The sequence below is a fragment of the Dromaius novaehollandiae genome, chromosome 25, assembly GCF_036370855.1.
Source record: "Dromaius novaehollandiae isolate bDroNov1 chromosome 25, bDroNov1.hap1, whole genome shotgun sequence".
NCBI lineage: Eukaryota > Metazoa > Chordata > Aves > Casuariiformes > Dromaiidae > Dromaius > Dromaius novaehollandiae.
This window is the reverse complement of record NC_088122.1, coordinates 3,421,074-3,447,217: the sequence shown is the minus strand read 5'-3', so window position 1 is coordinate 3,447,217 and position 26,144 is coordinate 3,421,074. Positions and strand designations below refer to the sequence as shown.

The 26,144-nt window shown below is 49.0% G+C and overlaps 3 protein-coding genes across 5 annotated transcripts in view; 1 reads left to right on the top strand and 2 right to left on the bottom strand.

Moving 5' to 3' along the window:
* Positions 1 to 1,766, bottom strand: part of SH3GL1 (SH3 domain containing GRB2 like 1, endophilin A2) — a 28,494-nt gene extending 26,728 nt beyond the window's left edge. For both annotated transcript variants that reach the window (XM_026119525.2, XM_026119526.2), the window contains exon 1: positions 1,597 to 1,766. In XM_026119525.2, coding sequence (XP_025975310.1) covers positions 1,597 to 1,641 — 45 coding nt within the window. In that variant the 5' untranslated portion in view covers positions 1,642 to 1,766. The remainder of the gene's footprint in view (positions 1 to 1,596) is intronic.
* Positions 1,767 to 3,108: 1,342 nt separating this feature from the next.
* On the top strand, positions 3,109 to 19,653 carry CHAF1A (chromatin assembly factor 1 subunit A). 2 transcript variants are annotated; one of them, XM_026119520.2, is made up of 15 exons: positions 3,109 to 3,377; positions 4,000 to 4,050; positions 4,288 to 5,111; positions 7,873 to 7,929; positions 10,107 to 10,348; positions 10,965 to 11,025; positions 11,625 to 11,693; positions 12,095 to 12,318; positions 12,877 to 13,045; positions 13,281 to 13,361; positions 13,578 to 13,667; positions 13,905 to 14,166; positions 14,748 to 15,235; positions 17,572 to 17,665; positions 19,164 to 19,653. In XM_026119520.2, exons 2-15 carry the CDS (start codon positions 4,002 to 4,004, stop codon positions 19,265 to 19,267), a joined length of 2,814 nt encoding a protein of 937 aa, XP_025975305.2. In that variant the 5' UTR covers positions 3,109 to 3,377; positions 4,000 to 4,001; the 3' UTR covers positions 19,268 to 19,653. The 2 variants fall into 2 exon arrangements, with proteins under 2 accessions (XP_025975305.2, XP_025975304.2); XM_026119519.2 differs by lacking the exon at positions 3,109 to 3,377 and adding an exon at positions 3,447 to 3,642.
* A 557-nt stretch (positions 19,654 to 20,210) lies between these two features.
* Positions 20,211 to 25,688, bottom strand: UBXN6 (UBX domain protein 6). The gene is made up of 11 exons (XM_026119523.2): positions 25,487 to 25,688; positions 24,471 to 24,625; positions 24,255 to 24,316; positions 23,967 to 24,098; positions 23,583 to 23,680; positions 23,033 to 23,108; positions 22,861 to 22,945; positions 22,402 to 22,621; positions 22,163 to 22,293; positions 21,349 to 21,494; positions 20,211 to 20,830 (listed from the first exon to the last, which is right to left on the bottom strand). Exons 1-11 carry the CDS (start codon positions 25,567 to 25,569, stop codon positions 20,702 to 20,704), a joined length of 1,317 nt encoding a protein of 438 aa, XP_025975308.2. The 5' UTR covers positions 25,570 to 25,688; the 3' UTR covers positions 20,211 to 20,701.
* Positions 25,689 to 26,144: the final 456 nt, after the last annotated feature.

The following is a 26,144-nucleotide window of genomic DNA, read 5'->3' as shown; positions in this document are numbered from 1 at the left end:
AATACAGCCAAGAGAGGAGGCAACACACGTAGCAAACATATTTGGACCAAGCTCGGAAGCGTTGAAACATTACAGCTGGAAAACACGCAGAGCCTGTTGGTAGATCAGCGCAAAATTCACGTGTCTTAAATTTAAAACAGGGGCACAAAAGCAGGAGCTGGGGAAAGCCAGAGCGGTGTTTCTCGTCAGGAAGCTTTGCCGATTCCTGCCTCGTTCCAAAAATATGTTAAAAAAAAAAATCCCGAGCGTTGATTTCGGAAGCATTAATAAGCCCCAGGGTAACTGCTCAGGGAGGGATGGGGAACGGCTCGCAGAGGAGGGGTGATGAAGCATTTGCGAACTGCGTTAGAGGCCAATTCCCCTGCGCCAGCCCCTGCCACGCCGCGGGGAGCCATCCCTAAGGTCCACTTCTTACAAAGACATAAACACACTTTTTAGTTCAGGAGCGTCACTTTGAACTACCACAATTAAGGAAGACTTTAACTGGTTTCATTTGGCTAATAAATCACTAAAAAATTGCCCCTCTGACAGTTTTTCCAGCATCGCCAGGCCTCCATTTCCTGCGCAGCCCATCAGCGGGCTGAGAAGCTGGACACCGTCGCCCTGCAAACCACAAAATCCCTTCCCGGCCCCGATGCCGGCTCCTACCAAGGAAGCGGGAGCTTCCTGAGGTTAGGCTGCAGCTGCAATCGCCGCTGCTCCCTGCCAGGCCAGGGTTACGGAGGGTCAGCGATCCTCAGCCACGACCTCACCTTTGCTGCCCGAATTCTGCTCTGCTGCAGAATTTCAGCCTTTCCTTTTAGAGGTTTTTGCTCCTGGAAGCCACGCACGGACTCCACGCCCGGTTCAAGGGCATCCGGCCCGAGGCTCTCCGCCGCTGCCCTGACGCCTGCCGAACGGCCGCGGCGAGGGGCCGGACGCAGAACGAGCTCCCTCCGTGCCGCGGCCGCGCCGGGGACGCCGTCCCTCCCCGACGGAGGGGAGCAGCACGTCCGCGCCGCACGCCGACCTGCGCAGACGGCTCCAAGGGCCGCTAGAAAGCGGCGGTGGCGACCAGTATCCCGACCCCGGGAGCCACCGGTGCGAAAGGAGCGGCCACATCCCCGCTCGCGCCTCCCGGCCGGGCGCAGCCAGGCACCGCGGTGACCTCCGGGCCGAGGCCCAGCTTCGCCCGGGCGCCCGAACCCGGAGGCTCCGCCATCGCGCTCTGCACCGGGGCCCTCGGCCTCCCCGCGGCTGCGGCATCGCCCCGCCGGAGCCACCGCGGGGGGACAGCGGCGGGCGGCACCGGACCCCGGTACCGGGGAGGCAGCGCCGGACAGCGGCCCGGGAGCAACGGCGGGCTGTCAGACGGAGAGGACCGGGATACCGGGGGCAGCGGGAACAGCGGCTGGCACCGAGCTGCGGGACGTGACACTGCCCGGGAGGGGTACCGGGACACCGGGGCGGGGGGGGAACGGGGCGTCCCCGAGCCACGGCGGCAGGCGCGGGCGATCAAGGGTCAGCGCGGCGGAGCGGGAGGGGATAACGGCGGGGCGGCGGCGAACCGCAGCCCCGCGCGCGGGCCGGGCCGGTAGCGGCGCGGCGGGTCCTCACCTGGCTCGCCTTGTAGAACTGCTTCTTCAGCCCCGCCACCGACATGCTGCCGCCTCTGCCGGCCGCGCACGGACACAGCGGGCGGCGGACGCCTGGCGCGCGCGGAGCCCGGCCCGGCCGCTTCCGCCGCCAGGAAGCGCCGCGCCGCGCCCCGCCGCCGCCCCCGCTCCGCCGCCGCCGCGCCCCCTGCCGGCCCGGCGGGGCGCCGCCATCACCGCCATCACCGCCGCCACCGCCGCCACCACCGAGCGGCGCGCGCCTAGAGCGCCGCCCTGCCCCGCCGCACTTCCTGCCGGCCCGTGGGGGCGGTTGTGTCGCGATAGCGACGGTCATGTCGCAACAGCGCTGGCTGTGTCGCGATAGCGGGGCCGCTCGCCCCAGGCACCGGGAGCTTATCCCGAGGCACGTTCCCCTGCCCCGCGGGTTCTTCCATCGCTGGCTGAGACTTGGCGTGTGGTGCCACAGGGCGGTTGTGGCACGCTTGCCTCCCAGCACATAGTGTCTGCCGTGATTAGCGGCCAGGGCCGTCATCCCCTCCGCCCCGGCAGCCGGGGCCCCCGGCGGCGCCCGCAGCAGAGCGGCAGCGCTGCCCCCCTGCACTCGCAGGGGCTCTCGTGGTCGCGCGTCTGCCTGGTGGGCTCCGCTCTCGCCTCGCGGTGCCTCCCGGCGGGAGAGCGGGCCCTCGGAAGCCCGCTTCATCCTGTGGGGTGAGAACCGCCGCTGGCTGCCCGGGGGCTGTGGGCCAACGTAACTTTCCGCAGGAAACGGGTACGAGCCACCTGCGCAGGAGACGGCGCTTCCTCAGCAGCTGCCGTACAGCAGCGGGGGGCTCGGGCAGGGTCCCTGACAGGTTTTGCTCCCGCCCTTCGGCTACGTTTCTCTGCGCTAACTGCTCTGCTATAGACCATCGTGTGCATTTACAAGTGTAAAGCAAAAGACACCTTCAGTAGCAGAATATCGAGAGCAAACTCCTAAAGCTGCCACAGCAAGGCACCACAGCGCTCACGCTCTGTCCCTGAGGTAAGAAAGCACATGGAAGAGAGCAGCAGCACGGCAAGAGCCGAGGGGCCATGCAGCCCTGCCAACCAGCACCACCCTGCAGGAGGGAGCCGGTCCCGGGAGGTGCAGACGGGCCGGGGAGCGAGGGCTGTGAGCAAGAAGCCATGGCCTGGGCAGCCAGTGACGGTCGTGCCCCCAGCAGGCCCATGGCAGGGTGCCGGTCCCACACCACCCGGGGCAGAGAAGCACGGGGGGCAAGGGGTGGCGGGCTGAGGCCTGGGGGCGACGGCGCGTGTGGGGACAACCTGTGCCGCGCCCAGGGCCTGCCATAGACCTGGGAGAGGCCAGGGGACGACTACAACTCCCAGTGGGCGCTGCGCCATGGGCGGCCGCCGAACTACAAATCCCAGGGGCCCTTGCGGCAGTGTTCGCGCCCCCTCCCCCCGCGCGGAGGAGGCGCGCGCCGGGAAGGCGCTCGCTGATTGGCCGCCGCAGCCGCCATTTCGCGCTTTGGCTCGCGCCCCCTTCACGGCGCGGTGCGGCGGCCGGGTCCTCCCCGCTGCCCGGCGCTGCGGAAAGGCCGCTCCGACCTCTCCGGGCCCTGCCCGCGGGGCCGCATCGCCGCTGTCTCGGCTCCCGCCCGCCGGGCAACAGGGCCCCGAGGCCAGGTGTGAAGATCCAGCCGGAGCCTCCCGTAGCCAGCCAATCAGCTCTGCGCAGCAGGCCAGACCGACAGTCCCCCGCGCCAATCAGCTGCGGCCGTCCCTCCGGCCAATCGGAAGGCAGTGAGGCGGGAAAGCGCCGGGTCTCTCTCCGCCTGACGAGGCGGCCTTCTCGCGAGAGTTGGGCTGTGGGCGCGGAGGCGGAGCGGGCGGAAGGGCACGTCACGTGGGGCGCGCTCCGCCTATCAGCGCGGCGAGGCGCGGGGTCGCCCCGGCTCCCGCCAAATACGAGCGGGAGCCCCCGGGACGGGGCGGGAGGGCGCCGGGTCGGGTCGCCGCCGCCGCTGGAGGGAGCGGCGGGTGCCGCCGCACCCGCCCATGGCAGGTAGGGGGGGCCGCGGGGCCCTGGGGCGGCGCGCTCGGCCCCGCCGGCCCGCGGCGGTTCCCTGCGGGGGCGCTGGGGCCTCCTGCGGTAACAAAGGGAGGCGCCGGGCCTGCTCCCGCCGCCGCCGCGGCCCGGCGTCCCGCTCCCCGCCGCGGGCGCCGCTGCTCGGGGGCGGCCAGGCCCCCTCGGGGCACCGGGTGGCGGCTGGGCTCGCCGCTGCCGCTTTGTGCGGCGGGGCAGCCCGCTCCGCGCCCTGCCGTGCGCGCTGGGGAGGGGCGGCGGGGCCGCTGTAGCCCGGGTGCCCCTGGGAAGCAGGTGGCGAAGCCCAAACGCGTCACTGGTGTTTTTTCCTTGCAGCCATGGCGTGCCGAGACAAAGCGGTTGCTCCCCCGCGGAGGCTTGTACAAGGTAAGGCCTCGGGGAAGGTGTCTGTCACGCTCGGTGTGTGCTTAATGCCTTAAAATGCGTCAGGCCTAGTCTTGCACAATAGATCGTGTTTGCCGTATTAAACTCTCCCTCCTGGCTCATCAGTTTCTACTCTTGTGTTTAAGAACTCCCTGAATATCTCAATGTTTGTTTCCCTCCCCCCCTTCCCCCTATGGATTTATACAATGTGACTAAAAGAGCGAAATGTTATTGTTTCAGCCCGGCTGCCTTTCAAGCGCTTGAATCCTGTACCAAAGGAAAAGTATGATGCGGATTCAGAAGTCAAAAAAGTAAAGAGCTCACAAAGTGGTTTTGGCCAAAATAAGGATTCCTCTCTAGATACGTCGCGTGCGTCCCTGGACAATGTGGAGAATGACTGCCAGTTGGATTCAGATGTGAATTTTGCTCCAAAACTTGTTAACGGAAAGGGTCCGTTAGATCACTTTATACAGAAAAACACAAAACATAACACAAACGAAACTGTAATCATTATTGACCTGACAAAGGACTCTAGCTATAGACTAAGTGATGATGTGGACCATGTTAATTTAGACTCGGAAGCATCTTCGTCTGTAGGTATAACTAATGGCATGCTAGAAAAAGATACAAACCAGTCGAGTTGCATAAACTCCACTCAGAATAGCCAAATGGATGATTCAGTGGAGACTGATGCACCGTGTGAAGCTGTAGCAAATAAAGGTGAAGACTTGGTAGATGGAATCCAGTCTTGCTCTGGGTCAACAGAGTGTAATAATTTGGAAAATAGGAAGATAAATCAGGGTGAACTGAAGGATGTCATATTTAAGGGGAAGATGCCTGTGGTGCTCCTGGAGGATATTATGACTGCAAAATCTCCCCAAGTTGCTTCTCTGGATGGGAGTGTCACATCAGAAAATGAGACTATGGAATCGTCCCATGAAGGAGACTCTGTACTTACTAATTCCTCCTTGAGTTCTCACTCTGTGAGCTCACCTGAGACACAGCCTGCTGCAGAAACAAAGAGAAATTCTAGTCCTTTAGCTGTCTCAACGCCTGTTAGGAAGGTTGGTCTCTCTTCTTGGGCTGTTTTCTAAATGTTGTTTTGTTATAGGTAGGTAGTATGGTTTCCTGTGCTTATAGTGGAAAGGATGACTAGGATATTCACAAAGCTTGTGGAAAACATCTGGAAAGTATTGCTAATTTATTCATATTGTAACTTAACTACTCTCCTTTTGAATCTTCCTTTAAACCCTTTAGCTAAAGGATCTAAATCTTGCTCTTTTGAGCTGCTGATGCATTCACGTAGCGTGAATGTAACTTTAAGTTCTATTATAGATTCATTTTTTTATAAATTGATCATGAAGTGCATGTCTTGTGACTTGCCATTTTGGAAATTAGCATGTGGACAGTGTTCAAAAGCAGCATTGTCTGTACGTGATGTTTTGCAGCCTCCATTCTGTGCTGCGTGAAGCTGCTCCAATTACTGTGAGAGAACACTTAATTTAAAGTGCAGCCTAGTCACTTCCAGTCCAAGTCAGTGCAGACAGTTCTCAAGCTCTGTATTTCTGAAACCGGGGGATAGAAATGTAGTGCAGCTTCACTTAAAGCATTGTTTAAGGACCTGCAAGCTTACAGCTGAGGGCAGAGGACAAGTCAAGTGAGTCTTTACCTGTTCCTCAGAATTCAGGGTGCCAAGCTTGCGATGTCAGCCATCTTGTTAGGTGTACACCATTTAACACGGGCAGCGGCTTCAGGGAAAAAGTCAGGGTATGTTCGGCGCTCCTGGGGTCACGTGATGCTGTTGGCCAGTGAAGGTTGGATGGCGACGATGAACACCTTTAGACTGATAGCTCTGCACGAGCTGGTTGTTTGGAATCTGAATTAGTTTCAATTTAGTGTCTGGGCCCTAGTTTCAGTTTAGTGTCCCGGCCCCATGGAGAGGCTGATGAAAGCATAGTGACTTTTGGCCCTGTATTGCAAGGGAAACTTTTAAAGAGGGCATTATCTGCAGAGATGGCTGAAACGATCACATAACTTGAGAGGTGAATAGGCTTTTCCAGAATATATCATTGAGATGTGAAGGGGGAGTTTCTCTTGCAGCAAACACGATAGCACGATGCATAAAGAAGGGGTAAAGTAGAGCAGTCCTGGTGAATGTGCTTGGATGCTGCAGCCAAGCCTGGCCTAAACTTAGTCTGGACTGTGTGTCCTGTGTATTTGTTTTGCTTTAACTACGTTATTAGAGGAAAAATCAGGAAGGTAAAAGTTGCCCTGTGAGAGTCTGAAAGTGAAATGTGTGGCTTAAGTAAGTAAGGGTGAAGGGGTGGAGCAAATTGGTAGACCAGGAAAGTATACATGCTGAGCAGGGGCGTAGCTGCTCGTAGGCTTGGGCTTGCAGGCTATGTCATCTGCAGACAATTGCTTTCTATTATTTTGAGCCTTTTAAGAAAGCTTTTCATCAACTATCCCACAGGGATTTGATGAGAGACTGTACTACATGTGAGGGGAAAGATCTCATTGGTCTGAAGGAGATATCGATAAGTTAGCTGGGGCTTGGGTTTCACGATGTGACAGGCCTTCCACTTCTTCTGCTGTGTGAGTTTTCTCCAAACAGCCAGTTCTAGGCTGTTAAAACTTGCAGTCTCGCTCCTGTGAAACACATTTAAACTCAAGCATCAACTATATCCAATGTAGTAGAACAAAAAGTGCTTGACTCCTGGCATAATATGATAATGCAAACAAGTTGCTGGCTTCACGCTGCTTGAAGTAAGGCGGAATACTTCATGTTGTATTTGCCAAAGTGAGAAAATTGCACTGTACAATTATTTGTTCTTGTAAGTTTGTTTTTCTAGGTTGAAAGAGTTTTGATTAAACTAAAGCTCCTTGTTGAAAGAACTCGATTTTGCATCAAAAAAGTAGAATCTATTGATACAGCTTTACACTGTATAAACTTACTTGTCCGAGTATAGATAATAAAGCATTTAATGAGTGTTAGTTTTTTAATCTCAGGGATAAACATGCTACCTCATACTGAGAATGGCGGGAGAGAGGGGTGCAAGAAAGCTAGCCATAGTATGCTTAAGGAAAAGTATTGACAAACTAAATATTTGTTCAAGTGAATGGTGGTGTGGTTTTTTTTTCTTTTGTTTTGGCTGTGTAAACATAAAATACCTGCCCCCCCCCCCCCGCCCACGCCTTTCCCCTCCCACAGGTAAATATCAGCTTTAAGAGAAATTGAACCGTGATTCATTGGGAGCTTAGGGTTGATAGGTTTGTACTACTGGAAGAGCATGAGGATTAAAATTATGAGAAGAAACTATGTGAAAATATGGATAACATTCCTTGTATTTGGGAAAGGGGATCTAAATATTGTAGCAAAAGTAAGTGATAGGATGCAGAAAAGTTTAGCTCAAAGGAAATGACTTTGCTATAAATAAATGTCCTCTGTTATGCTCTAGTGATTTGTTAGTGGCTCTAGCTTCTCTTTGTTTTTATGCACACGATATTGCACTGCAAATGATGCTTTAGAATTGAGTAGACGAGGGGGATTTGTTTATGCAAAATTTAGTAATACAAGGACTTAATGTAAACTGAAACATTTAGATATATTCAGGCTTAAATGTAAATCAGTGAGATTAGATACGCTTGAGCTGTATGTATACTTACATCCTCTACTGTCGGAATACTTATGTTACTGAATATATTAGTCTGAAAGAATAATGTTAATATAATTCAGAGAAAGCTTGCAGTTCTTTTACTAAAAGTTCTAGTATCTTATGGAAAGGGAATGATGTGGTTCAATAAAACTGCATTTTCTAATTTCAGGTATCTCAGAAATGTCACAAAAGTTCTGCAGAGAAGGAGAAGCTGAGATTGCAAAGAGTAAGGCACTTTCACTGACATAGAAAGTTAACCTGCTGTGCTTTTGCATTGAATAGTAAGCAAAGCCCTTTGCGTTTCCTTTTAGTCCACTTCTAACATCTTTTCCTGGTTTTTCTCACTGATGAATATGGACGAATTTTAATGCATGCAGTTAAAGCACTTGGTTTGTTCCAAAGCTTCTTAATGCATGCGTAACGAAGTGTGGGTGGCCTGCACTGCATTTCTGTACACTTTGGTAAGGTATTAAGGACCTGTAAATCTTGTTGACTGTTCCTCAAAATGTTTTTGAGGATTTTTTTTCAAACCCTTCCTGACAGAGTAGATGCAGCCTGCCAAGTGGACAGGCGTAAGTGGAATCCTCAAGACCCTTTCATTTAGGGTTGGTTCCTGCTTCAGCTTTCTCTTTACTTTGAGCCACAAAATGTAGTAATAAGTCAGGCAAATAGGCCACTGTTGGTACGGCTTGCTGAAGAAACTTGGATCTTGCTCCTGGAAATGTTTAAGCTACAGTCGACGTTCACTTGAATGCTGCTGGTCAGCAAACTGTTCCATAACAAAATGGTGGTGTAATAAAACATGCTGTGTTTAGTGAGGAAATCCTAAATGCAAAGGAGATGGATGGATCATATGGAGTTATTGCACAGTTCATGCTATACGAGTGGGCTTTGTGTGCTCAGAAGCCGGGTGGTATTTTAACTGCAATTCAGAAGGCCCATGCTTATGAATTCTCATTATTTTTCTCATTAACTAGTTGGTAGGGGAATGATGCATTTCTGTATAAGCTATATGTGGTTGAGTGTACTCTAGAGATGCTCGCTTCCATACAGCACCCTATACAGAATTCCAGTCTGTTGTGTTTTTCCATTCTATATGCATGTTAGAAATAGCAGTAATGAGGGAGAGACGAGAATGGAAGCCTTATTCTGCTAAAAATTAAATAGACCCATCAACCCTGCTGTTAACTTCATGCCACTTTCCAAGCCAGCCAGTAGATTTTCCTTGATTACCGTGACTGTTCTCTGACAATATTGTTTTTTGCTATTGGCACAATTTCAAATGTTCATTGTCTTCCGCAGTCACTGTTCAGCAAGTCTTGATGTTGCCAAGAAGACTAAGATGTGAAATAAATAAGAAACTGGAAATACACAGTGAGGGTATTTGTATGTCTGAGCACAGATGTATCCTAGTTTCCTGGGGAAGTTACCAATGTCTACAACGTAGGGGAGCTATCTGTCTTGAATTTGTCACTTTTAGCAAGCATGCCACATTGTCATTATATGTGTCAGTAGACCTGTAACTGAGATAATAACTTCAATTGCGTTGGGATGAAATACTATGAACAACATCACTTTAAATGTAATCTCTTTTCCCCTTGCTATTCCCATAATACACCTTAAATAAGCTTAAAACGTCTTGCATTGTCTAATTATCTGAAATGAGCTAATGAAGTGACTATTTTCTGCTAGCTTCAAGTCTTACAAAACAGCTGCACAGTCCAGCAACAGTCCAAAGGTTGGAGACTTGCACTACTGCCTGAGAGTGTGAAAAACAGTCAGAAAGTCCTTATGGGACATCAACATGAACTCAGATAAAACTCATATTTCAAATTTGTATAGTGCTAGCCCTACATTGAAATAGAAGCATGAAATTTCAGGTCAGGAGGTATGTGATCCCAAAGAAAACATTTTGGAAACAATGTGAAATTGCCTAAAAAACAATTTCACAGAATAGTTGAGGTTGGAAGGGACCTCTAGAGAACCATTCAGTCCAACCACTCTGCTCAAATACAGTAACTTCTTTAATTTTCTACAACGTTACATCAATAATGAAGATGTATAATAATGAAGATCAAATATAAAGCGAGTAGAATACAAAGCTTTTCTTGATGCCTAGAAAGCAAAAGTGTCTTGGTGTGTTAGGAGAAAAGAAAGTTAATGCCTTCAGAGGGAGCAGATCCCCAAAAGATCAGTACAGGAAAGCTAGACTAACTTAGGCAAGAGATGGATGCTGTTAATCACCTAATAGCTAGAAACAATCCTGCAGGCTAAGCACTGGGTGCAAGAATCTACTCTAGTATCTCAGCAGAAGAAATTATATCCTAATTTTATTCAGTTTGTATGCCAGCAGCTTTTATTGTGCTCAAAAGACACTTGCTTAATGGCTTGTTTCCTAACTAGGACCAGGAGCGTGCAGACAAACTGCAGAAGTTACAAGCAGAAAGGGAAGAAAAGGGAAGGCTGAAAGAAGAGGCAAAAGCTGCAAAAGAGCGAGCCAAGGAGGAGGCAAAGAAGAAGAAAGAGGAAGAGAAAGAACTGAAAGAAAAAGAAAGGAGAGAAAAGAAGGAAAAAGAAGAAAAGGAAAAAGCTGAGAAGCTAAGAGTGAAGGAAGAGAAACGCAAGGAGAGGCAGGAAGCTCTAGAGTAAGTGTTTTGGCTTCTGCAGATTATGGGGAATGATGTTCAGTGATGTGAGCCCCTTTTCATACCTCCCTTAGCTGTCCATTCTAGAGGTTATACTGATGAAATGGTGTGTGCCTCTGAGTCACTTGATATATTTTAAACGTATCAGAGACCAAGTAGACCAGAACTTAGTCTCAGCAGTATTTCTTGCTTACAGGCTGAGCTGAACGGAGCTTCTGACTTGAAATAGCTGGAAAGAGTTTCATGCTTCAATGAGTTTTCCCTTCGTGGCCAGTCTTGCTTGCATGTTTGCAATTTGCTGGCACTGCTGCCCTGTCTGTAAAGGAAATGGCTTGTAATTTGACAACACCATAAAGACCTCTTCTTTATATTGAAGAAAACTCAAAGAAGCCTAGCTACTAGCTGGCTAAAACAGATCAATATTTGCTCTAGAAAGAGTGATGAGGGAGTCTTCTGTTCTGAACACTTAATCAAATATGGTTCTTGATTGAATTAATGGATTATGTTCTTGCCTGGCATGAGCAGGTCTTAGTCAAGGTCTGGGATTCCTCACTCTACCTCAGTACAAATAAATACTTTATTATATGTGACAATTAAAATGATCTTTATATTAAAGGGCAAAGCTTGAGGAGAAAAGAAAGAAAGAAGAGGAGAAACGGTTAAAAGAGGAGGAAAAGGTAAATGTTTTCTCTCCCTTTTCTCTAAGCTCTTCCACTATGGTGAAATGATGTTCATGGGCTCCCTGGCACCCAGCCAACTGCACGGTCAACCGCAGTGGGGCTCCCACAGCTATTGCTTTAGCTCTCAGAAGTTCTCCCAAGAAGCACGCTCTGCCTCAGTGCATTTCATGTGCTCGTGCTGCTTGGGAATGAGCATCTCCATTTGGGATGTGGCCTGTCCAGTCTAATCTTGTGGTGTTACTCCACCAATACTACAGTGCAGGTTTCTTGTCTTTATCTTTTGTAAATGCTAGTGTCTTTGTCTTTTAAACTATCTTTTTATTTTATTCTGATCTGTTAAATTCTTGCTGCATTTCACTTTTCAATGCCAATGGAACAGCTCTGTCCTCTTTTGTCTTAGCGATCACACTGGAGTCCACGTAGGTGTGTTGTAGAAAGCACTTACTTCTTTTGTTGAGTTACAGGAGCTGGTGAATATCTGAAGTTTGGTCCGTACCTCATTAGATTTGAAGTTGGGTCATGCATGAGCTTGCCTTAAATTATAAGGTCTTGTCCTACCTTTGTGTTTATAATTTGGATTTACATTCTGATTTCAGCGTATTAATGCACAGAAAGCAGAGATTACCAGGTTCTTCCAGAAACCAAAGACTCCGCAAGCCCCCAAGGTGAGGTATTACTGTTCCAGTGTTTTGTTGCTCTTTCATGAGCCATCTTCTGACAAATGCACTGATATCATTCCGACCTGTTGCTTAAAGCTTCTTAGGTGGACAAATTAGTACTTCTTAATTTCAAAAGTGTAAAGGGCTTAAAAAAACCTGTTACTGTAGCAGAGACTACAAAGAACTTTGTAATTGCTTTAATAAAAAAATCTTAGTTTTGCCTTGTGGGGCATTGGCTGTAAAGATCTAAATTCCCTCAAGAAGACCTGCAGGAGTCTCAGATAGGAAACCTAAATTTTTGTTCAAACAGTAGTGCTTGAAATTTAGCTTGTTTGTATATCTCACATGGGTTGGTACTGCAGTTTGTCAGGTGTTCAGAACCTAATGATCCTCACTTAACATTTCAGATTCTTGCTGGCTCTTGTGGAAAGTTTGCTCCTTTTGAAATTAAGGAGAACATGGTCTTAGCTCCCTTCTGTCGTATTGCCCTTGATCCAGACTTCTTGGAACAGCTGGATCAGCTCCTGCGTGCTCAGAATAGTGAAGTTTCTTTCTTGAGGGATCTGAAGTGTCGTAAACCACGTAAAACTGGACCCACTTTTGTCAATAACAGTGCTGACATAGTCAACAGGTTAGTCTGCTGCGTCTTGGGTTTTCTTCACTTTTTTTAAATAATGAGCTTTTACAATGAACTTTTTTATAATCAGCCGCAAGGTGGTTTGAAGGTAGTTTTAGACCAGTATTGGAGACTATGGAAAGATGCAGCTTTCCTTTGAATGGTCATTTTGTGTGAGATTTGTCTCCATGGGAAGCAGTATATTATGATGCAGATCTCCTTCACTCCATACACCACTTCTCAAATCCTTCTCTGCAGGGAATCTTGCACTGCCAGCAGCTCCCTTTCAGCTTGGTTACCGCCAGCCTTCAGTGGTGTTTGTCTTAGTAGGGTTACCTTTTAAAACTCGGATTGCTAAAACAGAGCTGCTCTTGGACATACTGTTGTATTTAAGGAGGGAGGTGGCTTGTCTGGAACTCCTGCTTTCGCAAGCAAACTGGGAGTGCCTGTTCTGATGGGCTCAAGCTCTGGGTTGGTGTCCTGTGGCTGAATTGAAGGAGTTCTCTAAAAGATACTTTTCTGAGCAGCAGGGGAGCGTGCCATAACTACTGAAGGTGCCGTCTGTTTTAACAGTGACGTGGTAGTAGTGGATAACTGCAAAACGGATGCTGTTCCTGAAAGGAGAAAATTTGGTAGAATGAAACTTCTGCAGTTTTGTGAGAATCACCGACCTGCATACTGGGGCACGTGGAACAAGAAAACCACTATGATCCGTCCCAGGAATCCTTGGTCAAAGGACAGTGTAAGCAGTATACTTACAGGCAGTATAGTTATGGGGGTTTTTGTTGTCGTCCTCCTCCCCACCCCTTATACTCGCAAAGTAAATATGTGGTTGTCCAAGTTCACATATTCTTTGGGGTTTCTGACCACTTGCTTATTTCTTCTTGCCACTGGTAGTTTTGAAAGACTTGAGTGGGCTCTTGCATCATGCTCTGAAATTGTTGACAGAAATCACATTTTGACATTCCTTACTCTAGAAACTACTGGATTATGAAGTAGATAGTGATGAAGAATGGGAAGAGGAAGAACCTGGCGAGAGTCTCTCCCATAGTGAAGGGGTAAGAATTTCATATGCTAAAAAAGTCTTTTAAACCAACCTTCCTACAACATGAAATACAGCACCTTAGGGGAGCAGGTTTGTCCATCTGTATAGCCTTAGGCTAGGCAGATGATAATTCTTCCGAATTAAAGCAGCAGCAAAAATTCACCAAGTGTAAACGTGGTAGTGGATACTATCCACTGTCTAATTTCTAATAAGCAGAGTTTATTTTTAGGATGACGAAGAGGAAGGAGAGGATGAAGATGACGACGATGGGTTTTTTGTACCCCATGGGTACCTATCTGAAGATGAAGGAGTGACAGAAGTAAGTGAACTGGGTGATAGTGGATTTTGGTCACAGCTGCCAGTGTATCATGCAATAAATGTCAGCCCATGCAGAAAGCATGGGGTGTTGGCAGTGAAATATCTGGTCTCAGATCTGCATGGGTGGTTCTGGAATAAACCTCTGTAGCTCAGAGAACATAATAAAAAGCTGGGTTTAAAAAGCTTTTGTCTTTCTGGAATGATGTATTGGGGTTTTTGCTCTTGTTCATGGCTTTAGGAGTGCGATCCAGAGAATCAGAAGGTTCGTCAGAAGCTGAAAGCAAAGGAGTGGGATGAACTGATGGCCAAGGGGAAGAGGCTCCATATTTTACAGCCTGTGAAAATTGGCTGCGTCTGGGAAGGTGCAGAAAGCAACAGCAGCACAAACGCAGACATAAAGGTGCTCCAGCAGTTCACAGCATGTATCCTGGATTCACCTGTTGCGGAGGAAGAACAGCAGATACAGAAATGTAGCAAAAAAATAGCAAAAGATCAGCAAAGTAAGACATGAAGGGCTAAATAGTTGCATTTCTGCAGCATTGTCGTACTCTGCTTCTGTGATGAGTTTTGTATTAAGTTACAAATTCAGAATGAACTGTTTGACAAGCCTGAAATCCAGGTCTTTCTATGAGAATTTTTGGAAACAGGTTTTCCTCTGTTTATATAGTCTTAATTACTCTCTCCAAAAACTCTAGCAAACAAAGTCAAGCAGACTTCAATTTTCTTGGATTTAGGACTGTTTGCTGGAAGCTCCTGGGTTCACTTACCCATGTATTGTTTAGGAAGGGAGGTTTTAGTTTGTGCGATGGTTTTGAGTGCCAAGTAGGTGCTGTGTGTGGTTAACACAAATATGTGAATAATACACAAAAAGGCTATACTGGGAGCTGAAGTTTGCAATTCAGAGGCCATTCTGATTTGGGCGACTTGTCTATATCAAATTTAATTCCTGTTACAATCCCATATGTGAAATTAATTTTAGTTCATTTGTCGTCTTTCCTGGAGCGTGTGTACTGATCGGTTACCTCAGCCTGGCTTTTCTTGACCTCCCTCACAACCACTGTGCAATCTTTCTTCTCTGCAGTCCTTGGCCAGCTTCTGCCGCTGCTCCATGGAAACGTGAACGGGAGTAAAGTGATCATCCAGGAGTTCCAGGAGTGCTGCCGGCAAGGACTGTTCAGCGATGTGACTGCAGCTGCCGACAGTAGTGACGCGGGCCCTGCGAGCCCCCATACCTCCCGGCCGCAAACGCCCGTTGGCGAGGACAGCGGTATCCCCTCCAAAGCCAGGCTAAAGCGGATCATTTCTGAGAACGCTGTGTATGACAAGAGACCTGAATACAGGATGTGCTGGTACGTCCACTCGGAGGTGCTGAAGAGTTTTGATCAAGAGCACCTCCCTGTCCCTTGTCAATGGAACTACGTCACGCAAGTCCCCTCTTCGGGAAAGGAGGAGGGTGGCAGTGCGCCAGGCGCGGCGGTCACGCAGACCGCCCCTGTGTCGGTGAAGAGGAAGTCCACTGGAAGTATGTCTATCACTAAATTCATGAAAAGGCCTCGGGATGCTGAACAGGTGAGTTCCTTTTGCCCTGCTCTTCCCTGATAAAGAACCGCAGGAATATAGCTATGCATCTTCACTAGACAAGCAACCTGGCACACCACCTGGGAAGGCATAGCTGTGTCACAAGCAAAGCCAAAATATTAAGATACAGACACTGTTCTTCATACAAAAAGACCCTTTTTTGTGGGGAAGGAGTGAAATTATGTGAATCTAAAGAGAGAGGTTTCTTTTGTGTGTCTCTAGCTTGGACTCTCTGTTCCATTTGAAATGTTGCTCTCCTGCTGTTCTTCCAGTTTCTGCTATTTGGCAGTGATTGCATCCAAGCCACAAATAGTCTGAGTGTCTGCTTGGCCTTGATTTTACAGCTGTATATAACTTGTATGCAAGTTCTTATGCTTGTGTATGGCTGCCAGATGTATAGCTGGGGCTGGTGACTTACAACAGTTGCATGTGTACTGATTAAATATGGTTCATAAGTGCTGGATTCAACCCATAACAGTCTGTAAAGTCTCATGCTTATACTGTCAGACACAAAGTTGAATTTCAAGAGCTGGTTTAAAAAAAAAAAAAATCTTAGGAATAAAATGAGATACGTTTGGAGTAGTTGCTACTCCAGCTCTGAGCTTCATTGTGGTCTTCCTGTTGTTCTCCACTGCTTTTCAGGGTAGTCAGAAGTGGTATTAAGAACTTAATCTTCTATTGACGCTGTTTCAAATATTTGCTGCTTTTTAGCTGAGCTGGGAGGGAGTGTGTGTGTTTGAAAAGGATGTGACCCACGCTTTAACTGTGAGATACTGTGTTGCATTTAAGACAGTGAAGCTTTAGGCATTAAGCTTGGTATTATCAACTGGTTGCCTCCTAAGCTACAGATAGGACAGGGATTGCACTGCACACTGGATTTATTCCCCTGTGGACGAGGGGGAAGGAAAAAAAGACCTCAGACAAGGCTTTTCAGGCTCTTTCTTCCCACCTTGTTCTTAGTTTCTTTGACTCTTCTTACCTCACTCAGGAAGCTCTGAATTCATGTACAGGTTGGGCTCAGAGCCTTGTGAGAAGCTGTTCAGCCCCTGAACTCCATCTGTTTGGATTTTTTTTTCTGTGCTAAATAAAGGCAGAGACAAAATCTCTGGCAGCTTATAACCAGCTACTTGTTTTGCTATTCCTGCTCAAGGGTTTTTAGTAAAATTACATCACAAGCCTGAATTCTTCAAAGCTCCTGAAAGCATCTTAAAGTAAAGCTGCCCTTGTGAGATGTGGCGCAGTGCAGCTCAGAACGAGGTGTTGGAAGACTCCAGAAAACCTTTCATGTCAAATGTCTAAATCGGCCCTGTTCTCGTATTGGGATCCCATCCTTCCCCTCGAGCAAGGCGGGAGCTTGTGGAGAAATTGGGAATGGTTGGTTGGTCAAGGCTGCCAGGTTCTCTGTTCCTGGTGTGTAGTATGCTGTCACGGAGTTTGTGCCAGAAGTTTTAAGTAAGTGAAGGTGCTCTTGCATAAGCTGCAGAGAAAGAACAACTCAGTATTGAAGTGGGCAATGTGTGCAGGAGGGGAGTACTTAATCTGAGAATTGAGACCTTACTGAAAGATGTGAATTTAAAATTTATTGTCTTGAAACAGCTGTTAGGGGACTGGGACCTAGTTCTAGGATCTGAGACTTCTCATTCCACAATTCCAGTAATGCTCACAGCTGTTCACTGCTGGGCAGCTTCGGTTCTTCCTGTCACTCGTATTTGTTATTTCAAAATGAGTAGTTAGGGCTACTCCCATGGCAAAAATGGGGTCAACAAGGGAAGAGCTGTAGTTCCACTCTAAATAAAAGCTAATCTGACATAACGGAAGAGATGTGGGGAGGAGAACAGGCTTCAAACCTGACAATCAAAAGTAATTTTCCAGAACCAAGGAAACATCCAAAATAATCAGGAGGAGGAGAAATTTTCCCTTTAAAAAAAAAAAAAAAAAAAAAGTCAGATTTCAGTGAAGGGTTTAACTGAACTGGTTAGATGCGTAGGCTGCTCATTGCGTTGTGTAATAGTGAAGTATCTTGGAGCAAAAGCTTGGCATGCTTCCCGCTGTACGTGCTGTTGCAGACTAGGCCTTTTGTCAAAAGTCGGTGTCTGAAGCCAGAACTGTGGGTTTTCTTGCCTTTTTTTTTTTTTTTCCTCCTTCCCTTTCCTACAAATATTCATGTCTGACTGTTCAAACTGTGCTGTGAGCACTAACTGGGAGGAGTGTCCATCGTAGTCCTTCGCAGCGCTGGCTGCTGCTGAAGTGAAATGCTCAGGTCCTGCACGTTAGCACTGTGAGCCTAATGTTACACATCTGAAACATTTTCCCCCCTCCCTCATAAGGCTGAAGCTGTGGAGATGGATGGATTTCAGGCAGACACTGAGGAAGATGAGGAAGATGACGACTGCATGATTGTGGATGTACGGCCAGGCAAAGGTGGGAAAATAAACTGACCACAATCTCTTGGCAGACACTCGCTCCCAGAACGAGTACAACAGAACAGGAACTGTGTGTGTTGGTAAACCTGTTCCAGTTTCTTTGCCGCTGTTCCCCAAGCCTTGTACTCTGCTAGTGATGTTTTATTTCCAGATACTTTTCTGCTTTTATGGCCTCCTGTAGTCTGCTCTTGCCCTTTCTTCACTCCTTCTCCCTCCCAGAGAGCAAAGTGCTTGTGAATAGCTCTTGGCTGCCAGTGTTACCACTTAATTGTTTCTGACAGAAAAATGAACAGTGGGGACAGTACGAGCAGATCCCGTTATGGCTGGTGAATGCTGCTGGGAAGGGCTGCTCTCTGGGGCTTGCACACTTGCGTTCAGACCCCTTCCAGGACCGATGAGGTCTGGAGCAGGACCTCTCCTTTGCTGCCTTCCCGCAGTCGTATGTGCATGAAGTTCACCCTCTGAAGGAAGTAACGTGGGATAAATATCAAGCTCTCAGATGTCTGACAGATGAGGGCTTTAATCAGTGCTGTGCAGTTTTGCTCTAGAATCTAAGCTGCTGTTTGTATTCGTGTCCCAGTTAACTCTTAGCGGTTAGGCTTTCGAAGACCCTTCGCTGTAGCGTATCCTTCAGGCTACAGATTCACAGACAGTGGGATGAGGATGTGGGAGTGGCTCCTTTGATCTCTGTGAGGTTTTAACTATCCATACTTGGATCATGCAGACCAATGACTTAAGACAAACCACATGATGTGCACTCAGCTCCTCTAAACTGCTTTCAAAACCTCCAAGCCCCATCTTACAACTCTTTCAACAGAGCTTTCACGATGCTACTGGCACAGCCTGAATTAAGGAAAGCGGGCTTGTGTTGAACAACTTCTCTAATTGATAGACTGGATGGATAGATAGGGTTTTTTTTTTTTTTTTTTTTTTTTTTTTTTTTTTTTTTTTTTTTTTTTTTTTTTTTTTTTTTTTTTTTTTTTTAAAGCGTGTGTGACCCATTCTTGATATATTTTGGTTCTCCCTTCTATCTCAGCTGGTGTTAACATTCCTCCTCTTGCCTTCCATACTAGACATTATAGCTGTTTGACAAGAAGCTTTACACTTAAGCTTCTTTTGCCTATTTACTATGCAAAAGACTGTGGCAAGATAAAAGTCTTTCTTCAGGTTTGTAACCTTTTGCTCTGAGAACTGGAACACTGTTCAGTAGCTTGCGTTTTGTGGGCTTTGACACACATGCAGCTGTATCTGTTTAACTCCATCTAAGTCTAAAGCACTGTAAAGATTCTTTTTTTAGGTTTGATGTAATTTTAACACTGGGTTACACCAGCCCAGAATAAAACCAGCTTCTAAATGGTGTTGAAAAGAGGCTTGCAACAGATTAGGGCAAACAATGTATGCAGGCAAGCTAAGACTTAAAGCATATGTTGCAGCAGTTGAATTCCACTGTTTAAATAAAGAGGTATGAAAAAATTGCAACATGTTCTATTTTGCAGATTCTACGTTGGCAGCTTCAGAATCGTTGGCAGCTTCAGAATCAAATGGCACAACTGCCCCTCACCAGGACACGACCGTGGCCAGCCCATCTAATACAGTTTGAGACTTAAATGCCTACTAACTTCCCTGTATGTATGTAGAATTACTTAGAAAATTTTAAAACTTGTGTATCTGAACAAGATACTTGAAAGTATTCCATATTTCTTGTAAAGAGAAGACAGCACTTTGTTCTGCTTCAGACCAGATGGAAGCTTAAATTTTTAGGTCTAGTTTTTAGCAAAAAATATTGCATATTAATCTGTCCTTAATAAAGCATTATTGAAATTGATACTTCTTTGTAATGGAAAGTATCTAAGTTATCTCTAATTTAGTGGAGGGATTTTGAAATATAAGCTTATTGTGATGCCACTGGGGAATTATTCTGTTCATAATTTTGTATAGCATGGCCTTGGGTATAAATGATGTACAATTATATTTGAATTTATGCTATCTCTGTTATCCTGTTTGTGGTCTTACTTGCTATAGAGAACAGCAGCAAGGATTTACCTTTAGAAAAGAGAAAAATCTCTGCAAGATGTTTCTCCTATTTTGGGTTAGACTGGTATTAATTACAGATCAGGCTAGTGCTAGATTATCAGTCTCCTGTATGCATCACTGCAATACAAGTTGTACATATAAGAGCTAGTCTCTACATCAATTTTAAGCTGTTCTGTGTAGTATAAAGGATTGAACTAGCTTTTAGAATTTTCTTGGAAATGTAACAAAGTTGTAGGAGCTTCTAATTTAATACAGTGTTTGAGTTTGCTCAATTAGTTCCCTACAATACTGGCTGTAGTTTGAGGTTTAATCTTCCATCAGTGAGACAATGCGGCATAAATAGCTGTTGCCTGTTGTCAGTCTCCTTGTCTCTCCCTTGTTCTGTCTGCAAGTGCCATGAAGTGAAAAAGCAGGTGATGCCCCAGCTGCGCCAATAACATCAGTGGCTGCAGCTCACTTGCATTTTCCATCTAGAACAGCTATACACTGCAAATAACTTTACACAGAACTGGATCTTTAAATATTCCATTTAATCAGACTCAACATAACTTTATCTAAATATACTCTCTCCCATAGGAGTTAACAGTGCACACAGAAACAAAAGGAAAAGCTGAGTTCTAAGCCCAGCTGAGTATCCAGACTCCATCACTTGGTAATCCAGCCTTGTACTAGAACCTAATCCCTCCTCCAAGGGAGGAGAGGGGTACTTCATCATGGTCTAGAAAATACCTCAAGCAGTAACTGCTAGAACTTGGTTTTAAAAGCCATTAAAAGCAGCCATATATGTGTCTTAGTGGGCAAGACTGCCTTAGTGTATGGCTGCTGGAGTTGTGGAGATGACAGCAAGGGTTGGTGTGGCATGGCAGGATCTAGACTTCCATTGCATTGAGCTAAAACAAGTGTCATTTCCAAGGTCACAGAGCTGGAAGCTCCAACCGTCTGTGTAGGGAAATGAGGGAACAGTCTAAAATCATCAGCCCTGAATCCACTCCCCTTTATTTCATGACAGGGTCTGGACCTTGGAGAGGAGCTCTGGTTTCAGGGGGCTTGCTGGCTGCTCTTCTCCTGCAGCCTGAATGTCTGCCATGACTGATTCATCCCAGACGAGGGTCAGGAGGGTTGAGGGCACCTGGAACAGGAAAGGCAGGGTTAGTAAGCTACAACTGTGCTCTGTGAAGTGTTGTACATGTTCACAGACCTGACAACCTCTAACAAGAACACTTCAACTGAAAACAAAGAGTGTGGAGCTCCTTGGGGGATGCTGCTTTGGGCTTTCTGTTGACAGCCATATACTACAGACCTGAGCTTGGCTTGCTTTGCATCTCTTCCCCCAGTGTGGGTGCTGTAGCCCAGTGATGTAACTGCTGACAGCTACTGCAGCCCCTGCTCGCTGCCAGAGGTAGACCCTTACAGTTCCTCCCCGATCAGACCCCCTAGCCTTGAGCCAGAAGCTTTCATACAGCTACTTGTTTGTTTGAGCTCAGGAAGACCTGAAAGGCCAGAGTGCAACTTACTGCATTGAAAGCAGGAGACAGAAACTTCTCCAAGTTATGAACAGCAGATGACCCTGACAACTATGGTTCTGTTGCTGCCTGAAGACCCAACTCCCCTGTGGCAGGGTGTCAGCCAGCTTTTTTTTAAACTCACCAACCCACATTCATTGAAGGCCAAGTTTTCATCTGTCAGTTTGAGACCTCCAGGTCCCAACAGCTCAAAGGGCAGCCAGTCACGCATGAGTGCTTCTCTTACAAAATTGTAGAGCGTAGATACAGATTCTCGTGCATAAAACGTCCCTGCCGTGAGAAAAGAAGGCAATACATTGGCATTCACCAAAGCTTCTTTCAAAGTCAGCCTTGTTTGTAGTCAGTATCTGTCTTTTGTGGTAGACACTGTAGGGCTTAAGTACTGATGCTAAGTTTATAAACTGCTTCAGTGACATAGAAGTACAGCCTGATTCAACTGAGAAGTATAAAAGCAGAATTGCTAAAGAAAAATGTTGCTTTAATTGTGGCAAGTCCCTGCCAGCCTGCAACAAAGAGCTGGGAAAGCCTGAAATTATTTCCAGAGCTCAACTGCAAAATTTGAAGAGGATTCATTCTGTTGTATAGCCTGACACCACACAGGCAACCTCATGCTGGCTACTGTAACGAACTGATCTAATGAGTCCAGCTTGCTAGCAGTAGCCTGGGAAGAGCATGCATTAATTAACAGTGTCTTGAAACTGTACCCTCTACATTCAACCCTAGGTTACAGTCCCAACCCTACACAGGTAAGGCAGGTGGAGGGCTCAGAGATGGTAAAGAGCTTTTGCAGAAATGTTACCCCACTCTGATTCTGCTATTTTATTCTGCCAGCTGTGTTCTGCATATCTCTTAACCCTGCTTATTATTCAAGCTCTCAGGCTACAAGTATTTTCAGAAGCTTTTGGGGGTATACAAAGGAAGGGTAAGTAGTCCTTTACCTTGGAGAATGTATCCATCAGGAAACCGGACTCGTATCAGGGTGTAGTTGTACTTCCGCATTTCCCTTTGTTCATCTTTCTCCCGCATGGCTCTTGTCCTCAGCATCGAGGCCTTCTCCACTGCTTCTGTCCTTTAAACGGAAGGGAATTTTGGCATGACAGAGAGGAGAGGTATGAGACTGCTAACTGGGGCACTGCCTGCCTGCTGGGCAGGAGGGCCCTCCCTTTAGCCTACTCACCGGAGCCTTTGCTCTCGTTTGATCTCTTCTGCAGTGAGGTTGTAGAAGTCATTTGGCAGCTCAAACCGAGCAGCTTCAGGGGATGGTTTAAATACACAGAGCTGGCGATCCAGCTGGGCTCTCACTGGCGCAGAGCTTAAAAGCTGCTCTTTGTAGTCCTTTAGGTCTTCCAACCTGGTCAGCATTTCCTCCTTCAGTACATAGTACTCCTCTGTGGTCTCTACAACCAAGAGCACAGGATTTGAGTGTCTTGTTCTTTGCATGAGAAATATATGAACTATAAGAGCAAGGATCTCCATGCTGCCTTGACTAACAAGGAAGGTGCAGGGTGAGTGGCTCTTCCTGTTACAGCCTTAGAGGGTGAAGCTCTCAGAGCAACCAAAGGTGCCTCACTAGCCTCCCCTGGGCTGTCCCACCACCAAACAGCTGGCTGCAGTTTAATACACTTAGATTTCTTGCCTTGTCCTGGAACAGGTAGTGTTTTTGTCTCAAACCCAATAGCCTGGAAAAATTTGTGTATCCCTTCCAGGCAGCTTATCCTTTCCTAGAAGAAAAGGAAAAAATTCAATGTAGTCTGCTCCAGGAAAGGAGCTCCCTAAACAGGGAGCACCTGCAGCAGTCTTGCTCTCACCTGAAACACTTTGTTCTGCAGTTTGATTTTCTGGTACTTCTCCTCCTCTGGATGAAAATAGATATTATCCAGGTATCTGCAGGAAGAGGAATACACTTGATGGATTAAAACAGGCGATTAAAGCAGGTGCTTTAGGATATGCAGCCCCAAAGGCATAAGAAACACGTGACCTGTGAGACACTCCATTATTTCTTACAGATAAAGGAAGCTTAAGAACTGAGGCAGCTGAGGGAAGTAAAATACATAGCCAGGATCATGCTAGTCAGTGTTTAGGCACAAGCCAGACCCAGTGTGGGGTCTCCTGATAACAATCAGGAGTTCCTAAACCTCTTAGACTGATTGACTAACTCTTAAACAACTCTCAGCTGTTAACTCCCCCCCCCCTTTTTTTTTTGTGATGGTACTGTCTAGCAAGGACAGTTCAAATGTTCAGCTTTGATGTTCTTCAGGTTTTGCCTGGAGCACAGCAAGAAAATCGACCTGCCTGTTGACTGGCCAGGGAAGGGACAAGCTACCTGTGTGCTCAGTCCCACTAGAGCAGCCCACTTACTTGGCCATGGTCTCCACGCCCACTCGCACCTTCTCTCGGTCCTTATTGAAGGTGTGAATCTCCATGATTGAGGCAGCCACGGGGTCTACAGAGAAATACTGAGGGAGAAGGACAGAAGTCAGGCACGGCGAAGCAAGCTGGCTCCAGTCTGTACGGCCGGAGGGACGTGCAGGCCATACACTCTCAGTCTCAGCGTTTCCAAGGCCAAAGGCAGCGTGCTTGGGCAGGGCTTTGTGAAGTCTGGGAAACAGCGGAAGACTGGGATTTTATAGGGAGAGGGCAGAGGATTAGAGGGGTCACTACTGCATTGCTTGAGGGGACCCATGCCACAGAACGAGGAGAAACAAAAAGGAAGGCTGTAAGGGCAGCATAGGTCGTGCCTACCGACAGGATGGCTTCTCTGATGTGCCTTTCCTTCATGTCTTTCCTTACAACTGCGCCGGTCAACGGGCAAATGAAATAGACTCCTGACACAGAGAGTCCAGCTGCCTCTTCCTTGTCTGGGGACACCAGGTCCTAAAAGAGACGAAAATCAGACGCTGAATTGAATGAAGAAAGCTTTCTGCACCTCAGCACATCTCCTGGCCTGCACAGGACAGGGACAACAGCACACAACAATGCTGCCAGAGCAACTATTTTAACAGGTTCAGGGAACAGCAGTGTGTCTCATACCTCTTCCTCCGCAGAGACCCCTTTCTCACTCGCAGCTGCCTCGGCCATCAGCTCCTTCCTCACTGAGGGAGACAAATCCAGGTTACAGTGGCAGAAGCCTCCCTCTCCGTATCCAGCCTACGGCAGTTGGGCTGTAATTTGTCAGCCCCACGCACGGCCCAGCCGCCCCGGCCCTACCCCGGGGCAGCGGCGCCACGTTTGCCAGCCAGTTCGTACCCTGATTCTTGATGGCCTCCTGGGACGAGGGCAGCCTGGCCTTGGGCTTCAGCTCCATGCGGGCCAGCGCCGCGGCCGCTGCCATCTGGGCCTCATCGGTAGGTCCCTGCCGAGGCTTCGGCGCTGCCTCGGCCTTTGGCTTCTCCTTGGGGGCCCTGGTGCATAACAGAAAAGCACAACTCAACGGCAGCCCTTGGGGTGTCCCGGAGTTCTCTGCCTCCGTTTAATGCTTGAAACACCCCTGCGAGAGATGCTCAGCTTGTGTTTCTCAACCTTGCTGCCTTTAGACGATCCTGGTACGACTGCGAGCAGGAGCGAGGAGGCAGGCAGCGCACGGTCCCGCTAACCCGTTCCTCGCCCCGCCAGCGTGCTCCTCCGCAGCGCGAAGTCAACTCAGCGCGTGAGGCAGCTCTGACCCGGGCTCGGCCACGGACATCCAGGTACAGTCACTATTTACACTATTTATAGCTATTATAGTCACTATTACGCTGCGCACATTAATGTACACAATACTTTCAGAGAGGAACCGGCCGTCCCTGCTGGGCAGCATTGCGTGAGACCCGTTCCCGCCCTGGCCCAGCGGCGCTCGCTCCCCCAGCGGTTTCGGGGAGAGCCTCCGGCGCGGTGCCGTCCCGGGGAATGGGGTCGTTTCCCCCTGTGACCCGTGTGTCGCCGGGCCACTCGGTCCGGGCAGGACCGGAGTGAACACGGTCCCCGAGGGCGAGGCAGCGGGGGAAGCTGCCAGGTGGGTCACGGGACGGGCAGCCCGGCCCCGCGGCGCCCGGACGGTGTCACCTCGGCTGGTGACACCGAAGCACCCGGCTGGGCCTGCTGCTCCCGGGCAGCCCCGGCCCTCCCGCGCACCGGGCGTTGGAGCGGGGGGGTCCCGGTGCCACCACGGGCCAAGTGCCGCCAGGGCCGGTGGGAGCAGGGCAGCGCGCCCGGTACCGGAGCCGCCGTCCGGCCCTCCCGGTACCGGAGCCCCCAGATACCGCCGCGCTCCCCCATCCCCGTACCGAGGCGGCTCCGAGAGCTTCTGGCCGGGCCCCGCAGTCTTGAACTTCAGGTCGGCCTTGATCTCCTGGAAGAACTTCCGCATGGCGGCGGGGCCAGGGGGTGGGGGGAGGGCGGCGGCGGCGCTGCCGGTCCCGCACCCGCCGCGCCCAGCGCTCCCTTCCGCCCCGCCCACGTGACACCGGCAGGAAGGGGCGGGGCCGTCACACTGGCCCCGGCGCCGCTCTAGGCTGCCGCCGCTCTATGACGCGCGCGGTCCTCCAGGCCTGTGGAATGGGGGGGGGGCTGCGGGCGGGGGAGACCCCGGCCGCCCCCCGACCCCCCCGGGGCCGCCCCCCATGTCCCCCACGGAGCCTGGGGTCTGCACCCGCTTCCCCTCCTCCTCGGCACCCCCACGCCTGCCCCCAGGTCCCCCCCACCCCACTGGGACCCCCCTCCCCGAGGCCTGCAGGGCCTGGTGGTGCCGGGGAGGCCTCACGGCCAGCAGCAGGCCCGGCCCGGGGAGGGGGGCGCGGTGTCAGCCCCAAACCCGCCTTAAATGAACCCAACCAGCCCCCAGAGGACCCCGGACCGACCCAACCGGGCTCCACAGCCCCCTGGCAGCAGGCAGCAGGTGAGCGCTGCGCCGCAAGGCTGCCGGTGCGGCTGCCCACTGCCCCG